The sequence below is a fragment of the Bradysia coprophila genome, unplaced genomic scaffold, assembly GCF_014529535.1.
Source record: "Bradysia coprophila strain Holo2 unplaced genomic scaffold, BU_Bcop_v1 contig_350, whole genome shotgun sequence".
Classification (NCBI taxonomy): Eukaryota; Metazoa; Arthropoda; class Insecta; order Diptera; family Sciaridae; genus Bradysia; species Bradysia coprophila.
This window is the reverse complement of record NW_023503608.1, coordinates 2,041,754-2,059,050: the sequence shown is the minus strand read 5'-3', so window position 1 is coordinate 2,059,050 and position 17,297 is coordinate 2,041,754. Positions and strand designations below refer to the sequence as shown.

Here is a 17,297-nt window from a genome sequence, read left to right as displayed (position 1 = left end):
AACTATCAGTCACTAGTGGCAAAAAGGGAATACTTTTTGTAACCAGTGACAAAAGGTAAAACCTCCAGTGAAACAGTGAAAAAGGACCTGTCACCCAAATTATGCATGAAAAAGTTTATTTTTCGCAGCTCAGTTGCCGAAAAACATATAAAAATCCATTATTTCCCTGAATTTACTGAATTACGTGAATTACTTTTTCTCAGCTCAGTGACGAAAAGTAAAACTTTTGTTGCCGTTCTTGAGACAACGTTGTACGCAACTCGGTGATAAAAGCTTTTTTAGGCACACAATTTATACTATCACACTTATACTCATCTGCTACTCATCTGGTGCCTAAAAGAACGATTATCACTCGGTGGCATAAATACGCCGCATATAAATTTACACAATTGTCATTATATTGAACATCCAGCATTTTATTTATTTCGTTTCGATCCCTTTATTTGTTCGTATTCATACTTGGAATTTATAGACGACAACGCTAATTGGGCTTCTGAAAACGGCGCGGCTTTTACGTTTGGTGAGAGTGGCACGAAAAATCGATCGATACTCGGAATATGGTGCTGCGGTTTTGGTATTATTAATGGCGACATTCGCACTTATTGCTCATTGGCTGGCTTGCATATGGTAATTAATCATGACGACTATACTATTTTCCTACCTTACAATTACAATAAATCAAAAATTGAAATCATTTAACTTACGAAACGACTCTTAACACACAACATCAGATTTCAGATGTTCATAATATGTAATAACCGAATTGAAAGCAATAAATTTCCAACGATTTTAGGTATGCTATAGGAAATGCACAACGTCCGATGGTGAAAATCGGTTGGTTAGACATACTGGCTAACGACACCCAAGAACATTACTTTCCGAACAACACAGGTGGTGGACCTTCGATAAAAGTAAGCCAAAAAATAATCCGGGACAGGATCTGCAACGGTTCTGTCCGATTATTGAGAGAGAGAAAAATGCTTCTGTGTTTCTTGTGTGATTTCGTGGATGTCGTTGACCGTATTGTCGTTCTTCACATAAAATTTGTTTTTTGCCGAAAGCTATTTTGTAACTCAGCACAACTAATTCACCCTTTAATGTGATCCAAGTCAAAGAATGTATTATGTTCCTATTCTGAAATGATGACTTAGAATGAATTGGATTATTCGAATGGAAGGTAAATTGTAACTCGATCTCAATCTATCTGTCAGAATGATTTTGAAGACAGAGTGTCAGGGGCTGGTATATGTATGTTTACTTTTATGTGTAACATTTCAAATTACGGAGTTAGTATAGTTGGATGTTATTTGTTGATGTTCAATAATAATGAGCTAGCGTATTGAGGATAATATCACCTGATATTGAGTTGTATAAAAGTGAAAAATCGAATAAAACCAATATCCAGACGTATTACACAATGTCAATTTTTTAGAAAAGTTAGTCAATCAAATAAGTTTAATATTTATCCCAGATATTACTATACGTAAAGAATTGGTTCTAAAGGAAAGGGGGCAGTATCTTTTGTGTTATTTATGGCATCTGTATCATTTGTCATGGACAAAGACGACAAATTAAATATTTTGTTTTATCTAACCTCATCTCAAAAAGTCAAATGTTCGAGAGCAACAATAAGTGATGATCTTGTTCACCGAAAAATATCATCAAACGATGATAAACTTTCCAAGTTGTCGATACAATATCAATCGAATGTTTTATTGATTATCGATGTAACGATTGCCATTTGATATTTTCATCGATCCGATCATCAGCCGATCTTTATCAATTATCAGTCGATGTTTATCAATTATCAGTCGATGTTTATCGATTATCAGCCGACGTTTATTGATTATCAGTCGATGTTTATCGATTATCAGCCGACGTTTATTGATTATCAGTCGATGTTTATCGATTATCAGCCGACGTTTATTGATTATCAGTCGATCTTTATCGATTATCAGTCGATGTTTATCGATTATCAGTCGATGTTTATTATCAGTCGATGTTATAGAATATCGGTCGATGTATATAGGTATCGATAATCGATTCTAAAGAAATAAAGGATATTTTATCAATCGAAGAATTAGCGAACATGCTTAGGTGATCAAAATGCAAAACGAAGTAAAAGATGCTGATCAAAAGAAGTAGCAGATCAAGGATTTAATCGATATGCTGCCAATATGCTTTTGTATTATTATTACGATTATGGGTGTCATCATATCAGATATATGAACATTATTCAATTTCAATAATAAATTCTTTGACTGCGATTACACTTTCTTCTTCACCCAACTGCGAAACAGTTTGTTACATGTTAAACTTGCTGGTTGTTGTGACTAAAATGAAATTAGAGAAAATGGTTTGTTGGGTATAATAATTTGATTTTGAATACAATCGAGTTTTCAATTTTCTAATAATTTCTTCCTTCACCATCCATATTGCGTTCACAGTCTAGATACATAACGGCTCTGTATTTCACATTTACAACATTAACATCGGTTGGATTTGGCAATGTAGCACCGAACACAGATCCCGAGAAAATTTTCACAATATGCGTTATGCTCGTCGGATGTAAGTATAAATGGCAAAAATATTTTTATTCAGATCACAGAAAATGTACGGTGGAACGAGCACGGAAAGTTTCACCGACCCATTTTTCTTTTCGTGGATGTGTTACTTGATTACTTCTTCAGGTTGGAAAATTTTCAGAAACTTTTTTTTTAATGTAATCTCGACTTTGTGCCATTATAATTGAAAGGAAAAAAAAGAGAATTTGGATCTTTTACGTTACTGCTTTTATGAATTTACGATACTGAATCTGGAGTTTGTGCTTCTCTTGAGACATTCTTTGTAGAAACTATTCCAAGTGAAAAGAACGAACTGAAGCTAGTTTCTGTGATACAGAGAAAACAAAACTTGACTTTTACCTCATCATTTGCTTTAATTATCTTGTTCTCATAGTGTCAGAACCAAAAAGAAATTTGTCTGAATGAAAATGTCTTTCGATTGATGAATTTGTAGTGCAACAAAGGGAAAATAATCTCAAAGCTTTCCCTTCTGTGAAATTCGTTTGCAGCTGATGCGGATGGTGTATTTTCACCGTTCATCAGTTTCGAGAGTCGTACTTTGAAGTGGATTGTTATAGCGATAAGGATTTAAACAATACCTTTGATAATCTTACACAAAGCAGTGATAAGAACAATACAATACCACATGGAAACAATAAGCAATGGCAATTAACTAATTTTCATCAGAACTTCTCTCAATGTAAATTTACGTTCAAACGCAAAGTGTTCATGTTACTGGATAAATTTTCTTAGATGAAAAGCGATGCTATCAAAACATTTGAGGTCTCTTATCTTCTTAGCTTGATGTTTAGTAAACATGACACAAACGTTCGAATCAAATTAATGCTTCGAAAGTTTCAGTGATAACGTTTGTCTTGATGTACGCTTTGACAGCAAGGAATTTTTCCCTTACCGTAGCCAAGATAGCTTAATTTTACCAGCCAGTTAATTGTGAAAAGTTAGTTGACACCGAGGTCAACACCTTTGCGTTTCCTAAAAAAAAAGTTTTGTAACTGAATGGATGAAATGACAAAAAAAAATGCTTGAAAACTTTGCAATAGTTGACCGGACGACGAAAACTGAAGGTAGTCCACAGCTTGAGATATAAAATTTATTAAAATAAAAGTTTTCGTTAACTAACTTTCTTTTGAGGAAAAATCCTTTTTTTTATATTTAGTGTTCGTGCAATCCTATCCCCTCATGCTCAACGTTCTGAATCGGAAGTACATGAAAAACTAACAAAATTCAATATTGAAATTAGTGAAACGATAAATATAAATATGTACAAGGAATTGCGAATTAATTTCGTACATTTGCAAAGTAATGGCTGTGTCAAAGAATTGGAACGAGAGAACTTAATTTTCTAAGTGCGTGTTTTATGGAAAACTTTTAACTTTCTCAGTAGAAATAAAGACTTTCCAGTTTGCTGCACCGTTAAAGATAATAACGTAAAGCCAAATGGAGCACGTAAAACTGTTTTTTTCAACACTTTTGGCGAAAAATTGTGAACCGAATTTAAGAATGGGAAATGTTTCGCCTTTTCTGTTCATTCAATTAAGCATCGATTTTTTCATCAACTTTGGAATCAAACTAAAAGAAGAAGAAAAAAATTGAAAACGTTCGTAATTCAACTACAGTCGACGTCAGTGAAATTTTGACATGAATTTTTTTCAGTTGTTTTATACACACAAAAGTGCATAAAAGTAAGAGTAAAACCGTGTAAAAACGTATGCTAAATTTTGTTTGTTTGAGAAACGCGCTCCAATAACAATTGAATTTATATGACAATTTTTGCACTACTCTGCCGTAATTTGTATAAGAAACAAGTGTCTCTTATGCAAATTATTTGTAACCATTTTTCAGCAAGTAGTTTCTTAAAGTCGAAGCATTATAATTTGAACCATTTCGAAAATATTACAGTATAAAAGCTTACACATGCGCATTAGAGCTGTTTACTCGCGGTATACCTGTGGGTAATCCGTTCAAATGCACATGTCTAAGCTTTTATACTGTAATGTTTTCGAAATGATTTCTTCGAAAACTACAATTATTTAAAAATGAATTAAATGAGTAGAATCGATCAAATTATAATGCTCTGACTTTATGAAAAATAAACGAAAATATGAAAAAATTTGCATAAGAAACTTTTGTCAATTTAATTCTAAACGATATTGTACTTTCCTAAAAATGACCACAAATAATTTGCATAAGAAACTGATTGTATGGAATTTCTATGTATTTCGTACTGAAATTTCCTAGTTGTTTCTTATACAAATTATTTGTGGGAAAATTATTTATTGGCATTTTTGATCAAGTAGTTTCTGATGAAATTGAAAATTGCTAAAAAATAAATGGAAATTTACCGTTAAGTGTTTCTGATGCAAATTACGGCAGTACTGCATCGTGGAGATCTCTTAATAAAATTCTGTTCTTGTTCCTATTATTGGAGTGCGATGTTTTACGTCGACCACGTGAAAAATACCTGTAGCGAATTTATGCCTGACGTTTCCCGTACTTTGTCTAAGAAGAAGAAACTTTTATTTCCCGTCACACCGTTCAACTTTAGAGAAGTTCAATTTTCTTTGCTTGATTTAAATTCCATCTGTACCAAAATTCTAAGAAGGAACATTTTAGGAACGCAAACGAAATCAAAATATTTTATATATCAAAGCAACAGTCACAGTCAGTATGTTGGTTGAATGGTTGTCAAGAACACTTAAACTGTAAACTCAAAACTAAAATTACTAAATATTCCGTTAAAATATTGATGTCGACGTGGAAATGCACGTAAATTTCCTGCATAGACTCTGAGAAATTGAACTTTGAGAAAATCTTTGAAACTACCAATATATTTAACGAAATCAACAAATTTCATGTCGAAGTATATTGGCAAATTTCCGGCTCCAACGCTGTGATGTTGAGAATGAATAAAGTACCGAGCAAAAGCAATGGATAATTTTAATCGAACGGAAATTCCTTTGTAATAAAATCGGACCAATTTCCTGTATATTTTTATCGCAGCCTTTGTGTCACACTTTCCATTTAAATTTATTTTTCCTCAGATTTATCCACTTTAAATTTGACAAATAAAATTTATTTTTTAAATTCAAATAAACTTTTTCCAGCACTCATGTATGCAAGTATATTCGGTAATGTATCAGCGATAATTCAACGGCTTTATTCGGGCACGGCAAGATACCATACACAGATGCTTAGAGTTCGAGAATTCATTCGATTTCACCAAGTACAGTATTATTATACAACCGTAGTTACAACAACTAATTCCGAACGTGTTTTTTTCTTGTTGGATAAACCAAACTTTTAGATTCCGAATCCGTTGCGACAACGACTCGAAGAATATTTTCAGCATGCATGGACGTACACAAATGGTATCGACATGAATTCAGTGCTGAAAGGTTTTCCCGAATGCCTTCAAGCAGACATTTGCTTGCATTTAAATAGAAATTTGTTAGAATCGTGTTCAGCTTTCGATGGCGCCAGTCCGGGGTGTTTAAGGCAAGATAACAATAAAATTTATTTTTCTCATTTTTTTTTGGCAACCGCTTAACCGATGATTCGATTTAAATTTCAGAGCTTTGTCGTTAAAATTTAAAACAACTCATGCACCACCAGGTACGTATAACAAATTGATTGAAAAATGATTCCATGCCGAATCAATAATATAAAATTGTCGTTTCAGGTGACACACTTGTACATAAGGGCGATGTTCTCACTTCGTTGTATTTTATTGCTAGAGGATCGATAGAAATATTAAAAGACGATGTTGTGATGGCTATATTAGGTTAGTATATACGTACATCTTGTACTTCTACATTCGGAAATAATTCTTGTGCTTATGCAAGGAAATATTTAATTCATTTATTCGTCCGAACGCCGGCTGGGCTGATAAAAACGAAACTTTTTATTGTATAATTATCATGAGCCATTCATTTTGTTTACAGGAAAAGACGATATATTTGGCGAAAATCCATGCATACATTCCACGTTAGGCAAATCGAATAGCAACGTAAGAGCGCTTACGTACTGTGATCTACATAAAATCCATCGAGATGATTTATTGGACGTATTGGATTTATATCCAGAGTTTTATGACTGTTTCGTTAATAATTTGGAAATTACATTCAATATGAGAGATGTAAGTAGAGTGCTATGCAGACAAATCGATTGATCGTGCTTTTTATAATCTATTCTGGCAATTGATGGATTCCTTGTTTTGTTGTATAGAGTTTAATTAGCGATGATAGTTACTTTTATACTGATGACTGGTTCATAAACGAAAAATAGGTTACGGTTTCTGTCTTGGCACATGCATTTATTTAGTAAATTCATTTTCTGGTGACTGGAAGGACTAAACTGCAATTTATTTTTGGCACAATTTCAATGTAAATTAATATTTGAGGTTACGTTGAATGGTATTACAACATGGCAAGTTTTCCGTATTTTCGGCTTCTCTGCCTGTTTTATTGCTCTCTTATCCTACTTGATTTTTATGACTTTCCTGTGGAAAGTTTCCACGGACTTTTCAAAATTACCACATTCCGTGAGTTATGAATTAAAATTTTAGAAATTGGAGCGTAATGCAATGTAACTATTGCTCTTTTATAAATATAGTCAAATCTATCTTAAACTAATGAAGTAAAAGATTTTTCACTAAACAAAAATTTAAAAAACCAGAAGCTAGAAGTAACAAACGATTGGTCTGAAACTAGATTAAGTAGGGACAGTCGACCACCAATAATTTTTTCTCCTTCATATTATTAATGAGTGATGGACCAGAACTTCACACAGGAAAAAAGCATCCCGAACCACTGTGCTGTTCCTGTAACTAGTGAAGACTGTCCGGGAGAAAAGAACACATTCCAAGAAATTTAGTAAAATCACTATCACTCCGGAACATCTAGTTCCGCAACTGTGTAGCCCTGAATATCACCATTTTTAATGGGCTATATGTTGAAGTGACCTTGGAAATTTGGGAAAAGGATCTTTTTTTTAAGTTGTCCTAAATGTACCATTCCAATGTCTCTGCATCTACCATTGGGCACTGGTCCATGTTTTTTTGTGTATAGAACGATTGATATTCTTTTTATAAGTAAATAACGACTCTATTTTAATTTTTTGTGACTTTTTATCTAAGTATTTGCGAGCTGAATTATAGATACTTCAGTATATATGCTCATGAAATTTCTATCCATAGTTGCACTACTGATTCAATTACCCCTAGTCCGAGTTACTGTCTCTTCTCATCGCACAATCAAATGCATGTTGTTGATGGTATAGAACTCTGCATGCTCGACTTTTTACTAGTTTTATTGGCATTTGTATTTTGATTTTCTGTCGTGCAATCGAACTTTAATTTACATTTACATTTTTAAAATGTGTTTGGTAACATGTAATTCATATTTAATTTCATAAAATCGTCAGGAAGAACAAGCTGGCGTAGAAATAAGGCATAGATTTATGAGATCCAACTCGAAAGAATCTGACAAAAATAGTGACACTAGATCGTATAGGCTGTAAGTATAAACATTTTGATTGCAAAAACAATGGTCATTTACATAACTGGGGGTGAAGGGCTGAAAACGTGACTTTTCAGTCTTTTTAGCCAGAGTTATGTAATAGTAGATTGCATTGGATGCTGCGAAAGTAATTCATTACATGATGTAACAACTGTGTGATACTCGGAAACTCATTCGTGCGTTTTTTAGGAACAACTTTCGGTAACTGTCTTTTCGGCAAGTATAAAGTTTGCTGATACTTTCGGTGCACAACTTAACTTATCCAAAAAACAGTTACCAAAGCAAGACCCTAAAAAAAAACGCGAGAGAGTTTGCGAGTTTCACAAAGTTTTGTTCGATTTGAGGAATTACGTAGCACCATCCAATGTACTCTGTAAAATGCCCCATATGAAAGTTGAATAAAACTGCGGAATTCACGTAAAATGGAACGAAGATACTCTTCGTGTAATGCATTATTTTCGGTGGGTGCAATCTGCTATGTAATGTTCAACTTTCGCATGAGACAGACAATAAATGATTTTACATGCTACCTGCGTCTAAAACTGTACGAAAAAGCTAATAGCCATTCACAGATAAAAAGTAACGTTTTCGTATTAACTTTGTTGATTCGAGGCGAAGCCGAGGTCAATTAACACACGAAAACGAGACTTTTCATTTATATTCGGGTAATGAAATGGATATTACATGCAGAGTCGAAAGTGGCCCTTTTGAAACATGAAAGTTATGGTATTCGATGCAAGTAGCGTAGCATGTAAAATAATTTGAATTTAGACTAGAACAGTGTTCGATTGATAAATTTACAATTTGTTGCGATTTGTGAAAAGAACTTGATATTTGTTTTAGAATTTCACTAGGAAAGATTCTATAGAATACGCAGAATTGTTTAAATATTTATATAACCAATTAGAGTAGCTGTTGTACATTTTCTTGAATTAAACTGAAATAGCATAGAGCATATAAACCACGCTATAATAGAAGCGTTGATTGATTTCCCAAATGAAATTGAATATCACAATTTCCTCAAAAATAAAATTATTTGCCAACGAAAATCAAGATTCTTTTACACTTTGTTGAGCTTCGCAAACTTTTCTTTACATTTAATTAAAAAAACAAAACAAAAATTTCAACAGAACATTACACACCCGACAACACAGTCATGAACAGCCTACCGATAAATTGTTGGATAATGAAACCGAAGGGGAACCAAAACATCGATACTCGATATCAGAAGTGATAACGCAAATCAAACGAAGTATTCCAGATCTGAGATCAATAAAACACCAACCGTTAGAAAATAGTGGTGAGTCTAATTTTAAGAATTTTAGAACTAGGTCACCATCGAAACACTCCAAATTTAAAAGGGGGAGTGTAAAAATCGTTGAATTATTATAACAACTGGAACACACCGCCGATGGATTTAAACATAAAAATGTAATTAAGATGAACGTCTAATAATAACCAGAGTTTATAACAACAATGTATGCTACGTGAGAGTCAGGGATTAAATTTCATTCATGTTGGACACTTGGATACAAATTGCAGACCAACATGGTATAGCAACCAACAACTAAATTATTTGCTATTTTTACTGACCAGTATACAAAACCATTGTGTCTGCTAGGACGTGTCGGAAAATAGGAAAATATTGAAAAGAATGTTTCCGATATGCCAAAACTTACATAATGGAATGTCGACGAGTTTTATGTAGGATAAAGATTTGCAGTTGGAATTCTATTGAATTTTCAGTATATTTATTCCATCTGACACAGCAACAACTGCAATGGAATAATGGAATTATTTGAGCTTATGCAATTTACCTGTGACCTCTATTAATTCGCTTTCCGAATGAGATTAGTCAATGCATCCATTTGTGCGTGACATGCATTCAGTTCACATCAGAAAACCCGAAGGTCACTAGCAACTATTTTAATGTATGTGCATAAATACCACAAGTGGAAATGAAAATCTCCGTTGTTTTTGTTACGAATGTCCAACATGTTAGCAATGTTTAATGTAATGCGGTTTACGATGGAAAGAGGGAAATATTATTGCTGATTACAGATTAATTTCCAATCGATATTACTACACATCAGCGTCCTGTACAGTGAACGACATCTCAAATGTCTCACTGTCAAATTTTTCTGAGAATTTTATTGTGTCATTGCAAATTCACAATGACATTCTCTGAAAAAAATGACAGTGAGACATTTGAGATGTCGTTCACTGTAATAACAACTGCGAACTATATTTTACTGAATTCATCTGTTATTTGTCAGAATGTGAAACGATTGAAAGGTAGACAGCGATCGTGTGAATGATCTCGACCTGTGATCATTCAAAAATAGTATAACCGTGCAGTGCCTCCTTTTCCATATGGGCGAAAAGGGCAATCACCCTCAGAGCCAACAGGCATTTAACGCCTGGAGTCTAAAAATCTGGCGTCCAATTTCACAAAATAAGTTTTTTGGTTCGCCCCAACACATACATTTGACTCCTATTTAAAAATTGCCCTTGACGCCAAACAGCTAAAGGCGGCACTGTAACCGTATCTCTCAATACAAATGGCCGAAATCGTCAAACTTTTGTTCAAATTTTGGTGTCGTGCAGTAGTTATTGTCTTTTGTAGTTGCCCTCATTCACACAGCTTATCCTTGAACAGTCTATTTTCGAACAGCAACATCCCCATGTAAAAGTCCCGGCGAGGATAGGCCTCTACTACAAAACCAATTAGGAACACATGCTGATGCAGTCACCTTAAGTGCAATTACGACAACGTGTAGTTGTGGTGGCGGACCAAAACTATTACCCCGACCGAATAATCAACAAGCCGATGGTGTCAATGAATTTCAACACACAGATTTGGTTGATGATCCGCCCATAGGAACTAGGTAATCTCGGCTGACCATTAACTTTTCGTCACGTTAAACAATTCCATTTCTATTCCTAGCTCAATAACCAATCAAATTAGCGATCTTACGGTTCGAATAGACCATCTGGAACTGAGTCTCAAAAAAGACATCGGTACAATTCTGGACATTTTACATCAGCAACAGCAATTTCAGTTTCACCAACAAGCTGGCAAACCAATGGCCGCATCATATCTGTCACAGCCACCGTCCGAAAGTGATTTTTCATTTGATAATATGTGCGCAATTGAAAAGCAACACCAACAACAATTATTGCTGAACCAACAGCAGCAACCACAACGAACTGGAATTGTACAGAGATCAATTTCGCAGCCTGAGTGTACAAATGAAAATGAAAAAAGTTTATTGAAGTGAGTTGGCACGGATTCGTGAAATTGTCTGCCTGAAATTGACGAAGTTGATTTTTTTCTGTCTCGCATTTGCAGATGCTCAAAATTTTCGTCATTTAATCAAGCTATGGACGACACCGACGAATGGACCGTCTTCGCACCAATAGCTAGGCTTGAATCACTCGATGAATTAGATCAAGTATGACGATTGTTTATTATGTTACTGAAATTTGTGCGTTTTTTGTAACTGTTTTTTCTCTTCTCAACTTTTGTTTTAGGATAGCAAACATTCCAATTCTCAAGATAAATCACAATAATAGCTAAACAATTAATTAATTAAAGTCACCCCAATTTATATTATAAATTAAAATAAAAACAAAACAAAAAATATTTATCTCGTTAGACTTATGATGCCGATAAATTAAACAAAAAAAAAGATTTTACGATTTTCTTTGCACCGTTTGTTCATTCATAAAAAATTTTCGATCCATTTTTGTTACTTTCGCTGCGAATCAAATTTTAATTAATTAGAAAGAGAGTAGAGAGAATTTCGTTCCCTCTTTGGTTTTAGTAAACTTAATAAATGTAGAGAAGCGAGTGAAACGCGTAATGATCTTTGAAAAATTCCTGAAATTATTCACTTTTTCGTTTGAGACTTTTATTGGTTGTTCAAGATATTTCATGATTGAAACAGTCTTATGTTAAATTGTTAATTAATGTTAAAAAAAAATGAAGGAAAAATCAAAATGGAAAAGCAATATTTGTGTTTCATATTAAGAAAAAAATATTTTATTTAATTAAAAATATTTTCAGTTTAATTTGCGGATCTATGATTTCATAAAACGCAGCACAGTAAATCAAATTTAAAGAATTAAAATTTAAAAAAAAGTTTTGCCATTAAAGTTAAAAGAAATTTAAAATAAAAAAAAAGAAAAGCAAAAAATACTAAACTAATCAATTAAAACTTATAAACAAACAAAAAAAAATCTTTGCTGCAGCGAATGTTTTCTGAAACGTAAATTTCATGTTTGATTTTTATTTTCAAATGCCCTCATATCAAGAAAAACGATGCACATTACCACCCAGAAAACATGAAGATTAATTTGAGCTATTTTTAATAAAAAATGCAAAAACAAAAAGAAATTTGTTTGTTGTTTTCTTTCAGAAGAACCGTTTTTAAAATTCATTGAGATCTATCGTCAACCTTTGAAAGTTTCATATACACTGATTCTTCCGTAAACTTGCAGAAAATTTTCGGAAAAACTTTTGTAAATTTCGCCGATGTCGCTGATAAGGTTGCCGATTACTACTCGACACATTACAGCCACGATTTCGAAAAGTTATGGGTGAATTTCCGTTCTGATTACAAATCAGGAAGAAAAATGTTTCTAGCTCGTCAGGATCATGAGCTATTTTAAGTTAAATGGGAATTATACTGGTACCTGCGAGGCGAAACTATTTATACTCGTAGTCAGGTCAAAAAAAAACACAGGAAATTAATTTCCATTTGCGAAAATTGACGTTTCGAAAATGAACCGCTCCTGCGCCACCAGAATCCGCCACCAGAATAGAGCAATCGATCGTTGTTTCTAAAGTCTTTTAACCTGTTTGTAACCTGTAAAAATAAAAGAGACTCAAAAGGACTTGCACAGTAAGAAAAGATTTCGTATGAGTTGCATAGGAGACGAATGAAATGCACTCGAACAAAATAAATTATAAATTGAAATAATATTAATTTGTTCGATTTCACCAACACGAGTTTCTTCTAATTTCATAATAAGAATTTCATGTTTACATTCTAATCTTTGATCTGGTATAAACTGTGATATGTGAAATTTGACAAAACTTAGAACAATACAAGAAGTATGCCACTCGCTCATTCCAGTAGAAGAAAAATAGTTGCATCCAAAGAGAATTGCAAAAACTTTTCATAGAAAAGGAGCTGCGAATCGAGTGGTGAGACAATCGCAAAAATATCGCCACATAACGATTCAATCTGTGCAACTTATTTTGTTAAAATTCAACAAATCTTGTACTTCTTCGCTTCACTAGACGCTTTCCTATAATAAGCGAACCACACCTAGAAATCGTCATTCATTTATTGATGATATAGTTAGTTATCAATAACAGATAATTAGCCATTATAAAAGGTCAAAGTCAGCCTTCCAGTCACTTCAATAGAGTACTATTTTGTATGTTAAGTTTTAGTACCCTATTGAGAGTACGACTAATGTTTGAAGTGCCTTTCGATAGATGTTTAGAAACTAAGAAGAAATGTAATAGAGTTTTCCCATATTTTAGTACGTTCTGTTATAAAATTATTGCTTCATGGTGTGTGGGATAGATTCCCGTAAAATAATGTGCGTACTCAAAAAAGTTCACCCGATTTTGTATGATTTCTTTGCTTTTAAAGAAAATCTGATCTGCTTATTATACAAATTTTTAAGAGTTTCACTTTCGGTTCACTGTTGCACAACAACTGCATTTTACTGTTATATAGCTCGAAAATAAATAAATAAATTTGAATCAAGAATTTAACGTTTACTTTCTGAAAAATCGCCAGCATAATGATCGACTGTTCTTAAACAATTGTATAGAAATTATTTCCACCATTCGAACCATATCCGCTGTATTTAATTGTTCGGAGACTGCATCCGCTTTTTCCCACCCACTGATCGTGAACCTTAATGCCATCCGGCGCACATCCAATGAATATCGCAGCATGCTGAAATGTTCTACTTGCGAATGTCGCACCTGGTCCTTCGAAAGTGGCGATAGCTGTTCCAGATGGAATTGAATTACAGTTCGATTTTACTAATACGCCACGTTTCCAGGAAGAGGTTTGACGACCTCTTAAGCCAGCACACTTTTCCCTGACAGCTGCAACACACCCACTTCCCAAATTACTGTTCACGTATGCACCGTTGCAGAGGGAACATGAAATCTGTAGTTGGAACGATTTTCGTTTAATTGAAATTTTCACAATAATAATTGGTATTGTGCTGCACTACATCTAGTAATAACACTCATGTTAGATATCAAAAAGCCTCTAAATTTTGATACATGTAATACACTTGCATTTGTTGTGTGGTTACACAAAGAAAGTTGAACTCCTGTCTGTACTAGAGAAATACAAAGCTTATCGGATATCATCAGCTTTCAAGTGTTTTCTATGTTAATGCTAGGCGTAGTGCTATGTACATCAAATATTTGAAGAAACCTACGTATGCACTGGCAACGCCAATCATAGTTACAAAAAGTGTGACAAAAACTGCAGTCTTCATCTGAAAATAAAAACCGTTTGTTAGTAGATGGAGCAAGACCAGTCAATTTTTTGTAACAGATGGAAGGTAAAAACTTCAGACATACTTGTAAGGGCAACAACTTACTTCAATATCCAGCATGCAAGCTTCATTTTAATGCTTTTCTTTCAGCTGGTCGTTTTACTGTTTTCATAAACATCAACGTGTAAACGTACTTCTCAGTCACACGAACGATGGAATGAAAGCACACGAGGATGTATAAAAACAGATCAAACGACCAGCTGAGTCGAAGCGAAACAATGTGACTTTATTGTTGAATCTTACTGTAAGATACGTTTTGTCATTGTTACCTAACAACGGTAGATAAACACTTGAACAAGTTTGAGTGAAAATGCATTTTATTTCCTGCTAGCAGATAAGAAATTATCAAACTCAATTACGGTGGTAATTGGTTCCGATAGGAGATACAACTTGTATCATACAAATTCAATTTTACCTTTTTGCTAGAGTATTGAAAAAGTATTGCACAATTGAAGTGTTCTTTAACTACTAAGGCAACCGTTTATGAAACCGTTTATATAACACGCTTTTCAGAATCGAGGGTATTCACCAAAATCGAAAATCGTCATCAATTTTGCTTTATCGCAGTGATAAACATCATCAAACTAATTAATTAAACGATCTTATCATCCCAATATAATTTTTTTTTAAATTTTTTAAGCGTTTGATATGCTAGTACCTGAGTGGGCGCCACTAATTGGTGCACTGGACAATGTCCAGTGGACATGGATGCTTTTTGATTGGTTTACTTAAGTCATATATCTTTTACCCACTTCCAAGCTACGGCTCTAGCTTTTGTGAATTCGAAACATAATTGTAACGTAATCTACTATTAAATGTTTATTTTTTCATCGATATTGATGCCTAAATACTAATGAGATTGAGATTGATGCAGTGTGCAATTAAATGAAGATTATAAAATAACTTGATCATTAGTTTTAGGCTTTTAAACGTAATTGTCAAACAAACTAAAAACTAGTTTTTATTGACTTTCATGTTCAATGTTCACGTTCACGACCGTTATCCATTTATTCTTTACAAATGCTGCTTGATAAACTTCGACGGAAACTTCCTAGGTGACATAAAATTTAACGTAGTGCAACGCACTTCAAGCAAAAGTGGTACTGTAAATAGTGTACTGAAACTTGACAGTGCTCCATACAAAATTTTACACTGTAAAAAGAGTGGGGATAAAATTTCATACAAAATAGTACTCTATTTGGCAGCTGTAATTAATAGCAATTTTGCTTGAAGTGCGTTGCGTAGTGACTATTCGAAGGCGTCTGCCAATAGCCAAATTATTATTAAAGATACTATTGGCAGGCGCCTGCCATTAGCATCTTCCCCTTTTACACAGGCTATTAGCTGCCAATAGCATTTTTCCTTTCACAAAAGACTATTCCCAGGCGAAATGACGTGCCAATAGCATCTACGAAAATTTAAAAATCGAAGGTACGGCTAAGGTGAAAAGCATTTCTCAAGTGGTGTTGCAGAGTCAATTATAGACACGTTTGTACTCCAAAATTTTTAATTTTAATTAACTCATGACCAAATTGATTTAATTTTGTTGAATGTAACAATAGCGCTTCGGACATGCAAATTTTACTCTTAAATGTTAGTGTAAATAGTTGTGACTGGATTTTCTGACTAACCCAACTACAATTTGAATACCGTGCAACGTGCTTGCTAAAGTGACGCTTACAAACCTAAAGTATCCGTTTCAATAGGAATAGAGTTACATTTTCACCTGTCTTCTCAAGTTTCCATTTCCTCTGAACAATTTTTATGAACAGTAAAATGTAAAGTGAATGGATTATACTAACAAATGTAGTTAAAGGCATGCAATGCATGCACCGTAAACTTTATTTTTTTTTTCTATGGCAAAAGAAAGGTTAAATATACAAAAATGTGCACTTTCGCGTGCATACTTGAGAAATAGTCCGGTGAAAGTGTCAGTACAAAATGTGTAGTGAAAGATTTAGTAGACAGTCGCTTTAGGCGACACATTTGCTTAGTTTTTAGAAATGGTAAGCGTATCACAATGTAATCTTTATATATAGTACTTCGACTTCACTTAACAAAATTATTTTAAAAAAATCTCTTTTATATAATGTTCCTACATAAGACCACATTAAAGACAGGTCACCCTCATCACTCATTTACTCTTATTTACTGAAACCTGACATTCTCTTTTAAATATCGTGAAACCATCCAGACTAACTACTCATATAATATAGCACTTACACACCGAAATCATTCTGAGAATAACAATTGCAATACATCAGTAAATTGCGCGAAAACAAGTCGAAAAATAAACAAAAAGAAAACCGATGAAGCTTAGAACAAAAGGAAAAATATGAAAAAGTGAAAACTACAAAAACTACACTTTCTCATAATAATAAGGCGAAAAGCTTCGGAGCTTTTTCAGTTGATTGAAAACCGTATTGCAAAATAGACGGTGTCGGGAATTATACAGCTAAAATTTGTGTGACAAAGTTTTCCTATTTGCAGTGAATTTGTACATTAATAATGTTAGAACCACGCTATGCTATAAGCACATTAACAGATTGAATAATGAAATTCAGTAATTGTTGGCATCAATGGAGTATCCGCCGGA

The 17,297-nt window shown here is 33.7% G+C and overlaps 2 protein-coding genes across 10 annotated transcripts in view; one reads left to right on the top strand and one right to left on the bottom strand.

Moving 5' to 3' along the window:
- The window catches only part of LOC119079989 (potassium voltage-gated channel subfamily H member 6), a 108,834-nt gene extending 96,534 nt beyond the window's left edge, over nt 1-12,300 (top strand). For 7 of the 8 annotated variants that reach the window (XM_037188149.1, XM_037188146.1, XM_037188150.1 and 4 more), the window contains 14 exons: nt 473-627; nt 794-911; nt 2,448-2,568; nt 5,690-5,808; nt 5,890-6,080; nt 6,157-6,197; nt 6,265-6,366; nt 6,527-6,720; nt 8,007-8,098; nt 9,232-9,401; nt 10,761-10,989; nt 11,049-11,378; nt 11,454-11,556; nt 11,636-12,300. In XM_037188149.1, coding sequence (XP_037044044.1) covers nt 473-627; nt 794-911; nt 2,448-2,568; nt 5,690-5,808; nt 5,890-6,080; nt 6,157-6,197; nt 6,265-6,366; nt 6,527-6,720; nt 8,007-8,098; nt 9,232-9,401; nt 10,761-10,989; nt 11,049-11,378; nt 11,454-11,556; nt 11,636-11,674 — 2,004 coding nt within the window. In that variant the 3' untranslated portion in view covers nt 11,675-12,300. The remainder of the gene's footprint in view (nt 1-472; nt 628-793; nt 912-2,447; nt 2,569-5,689; nt 5,809-5,889; nt 6,081-6,156; nt 6,198-6,264; nt 6,367-6,526; nt 6,721-8,006; nt 8,099-9,231; nt 9,402-10,760; nt 10,990-11,048; nt 11,379-11,453; nt 11,557-11,635) is intronic. The other variant, XM_037188148.1, reaches the window with a different exon arrangement.
- Nucleotides 12,301-13,877: 1,577 nt separating this feature from the next.
- On the bottom strand, nt 13,878-15,175 carry LOC119080105. 2 transcript variants are annotated; one of them, XR_005088267.1, is made up of 3 exons: nt 15,117-15,175; nt 14,582-14,641; nt 13,878-14,301 (listed from the first exon to the last, which is right to left on the bottom strand). XR_005088267.1 is itself a non-coding variant. In XM_037188335.1 (3 exons), exons 1-3 carry the CDS (start codon nt 14,759-14,761, stop codon nt 13,939-13,941), a joined length of 438 nt encoding a protein of 145 aa, XP_037044230.1. In that variant the 5' UTR covers nt 14,762-15,034; the 3' UTR covers nt 13,878-13,938. The 2 variants fall into 2 exon arrangements, 1 of the variants encoding a protein (XP_037044230.1); XM_037188335.1 differs by lacking the exon at nt 15,117-15,175 and adding an exon at nt 14,747-15,034.
- Nucleotides 15,176-17,297: the final 2,122 nt, after the last annotated feature.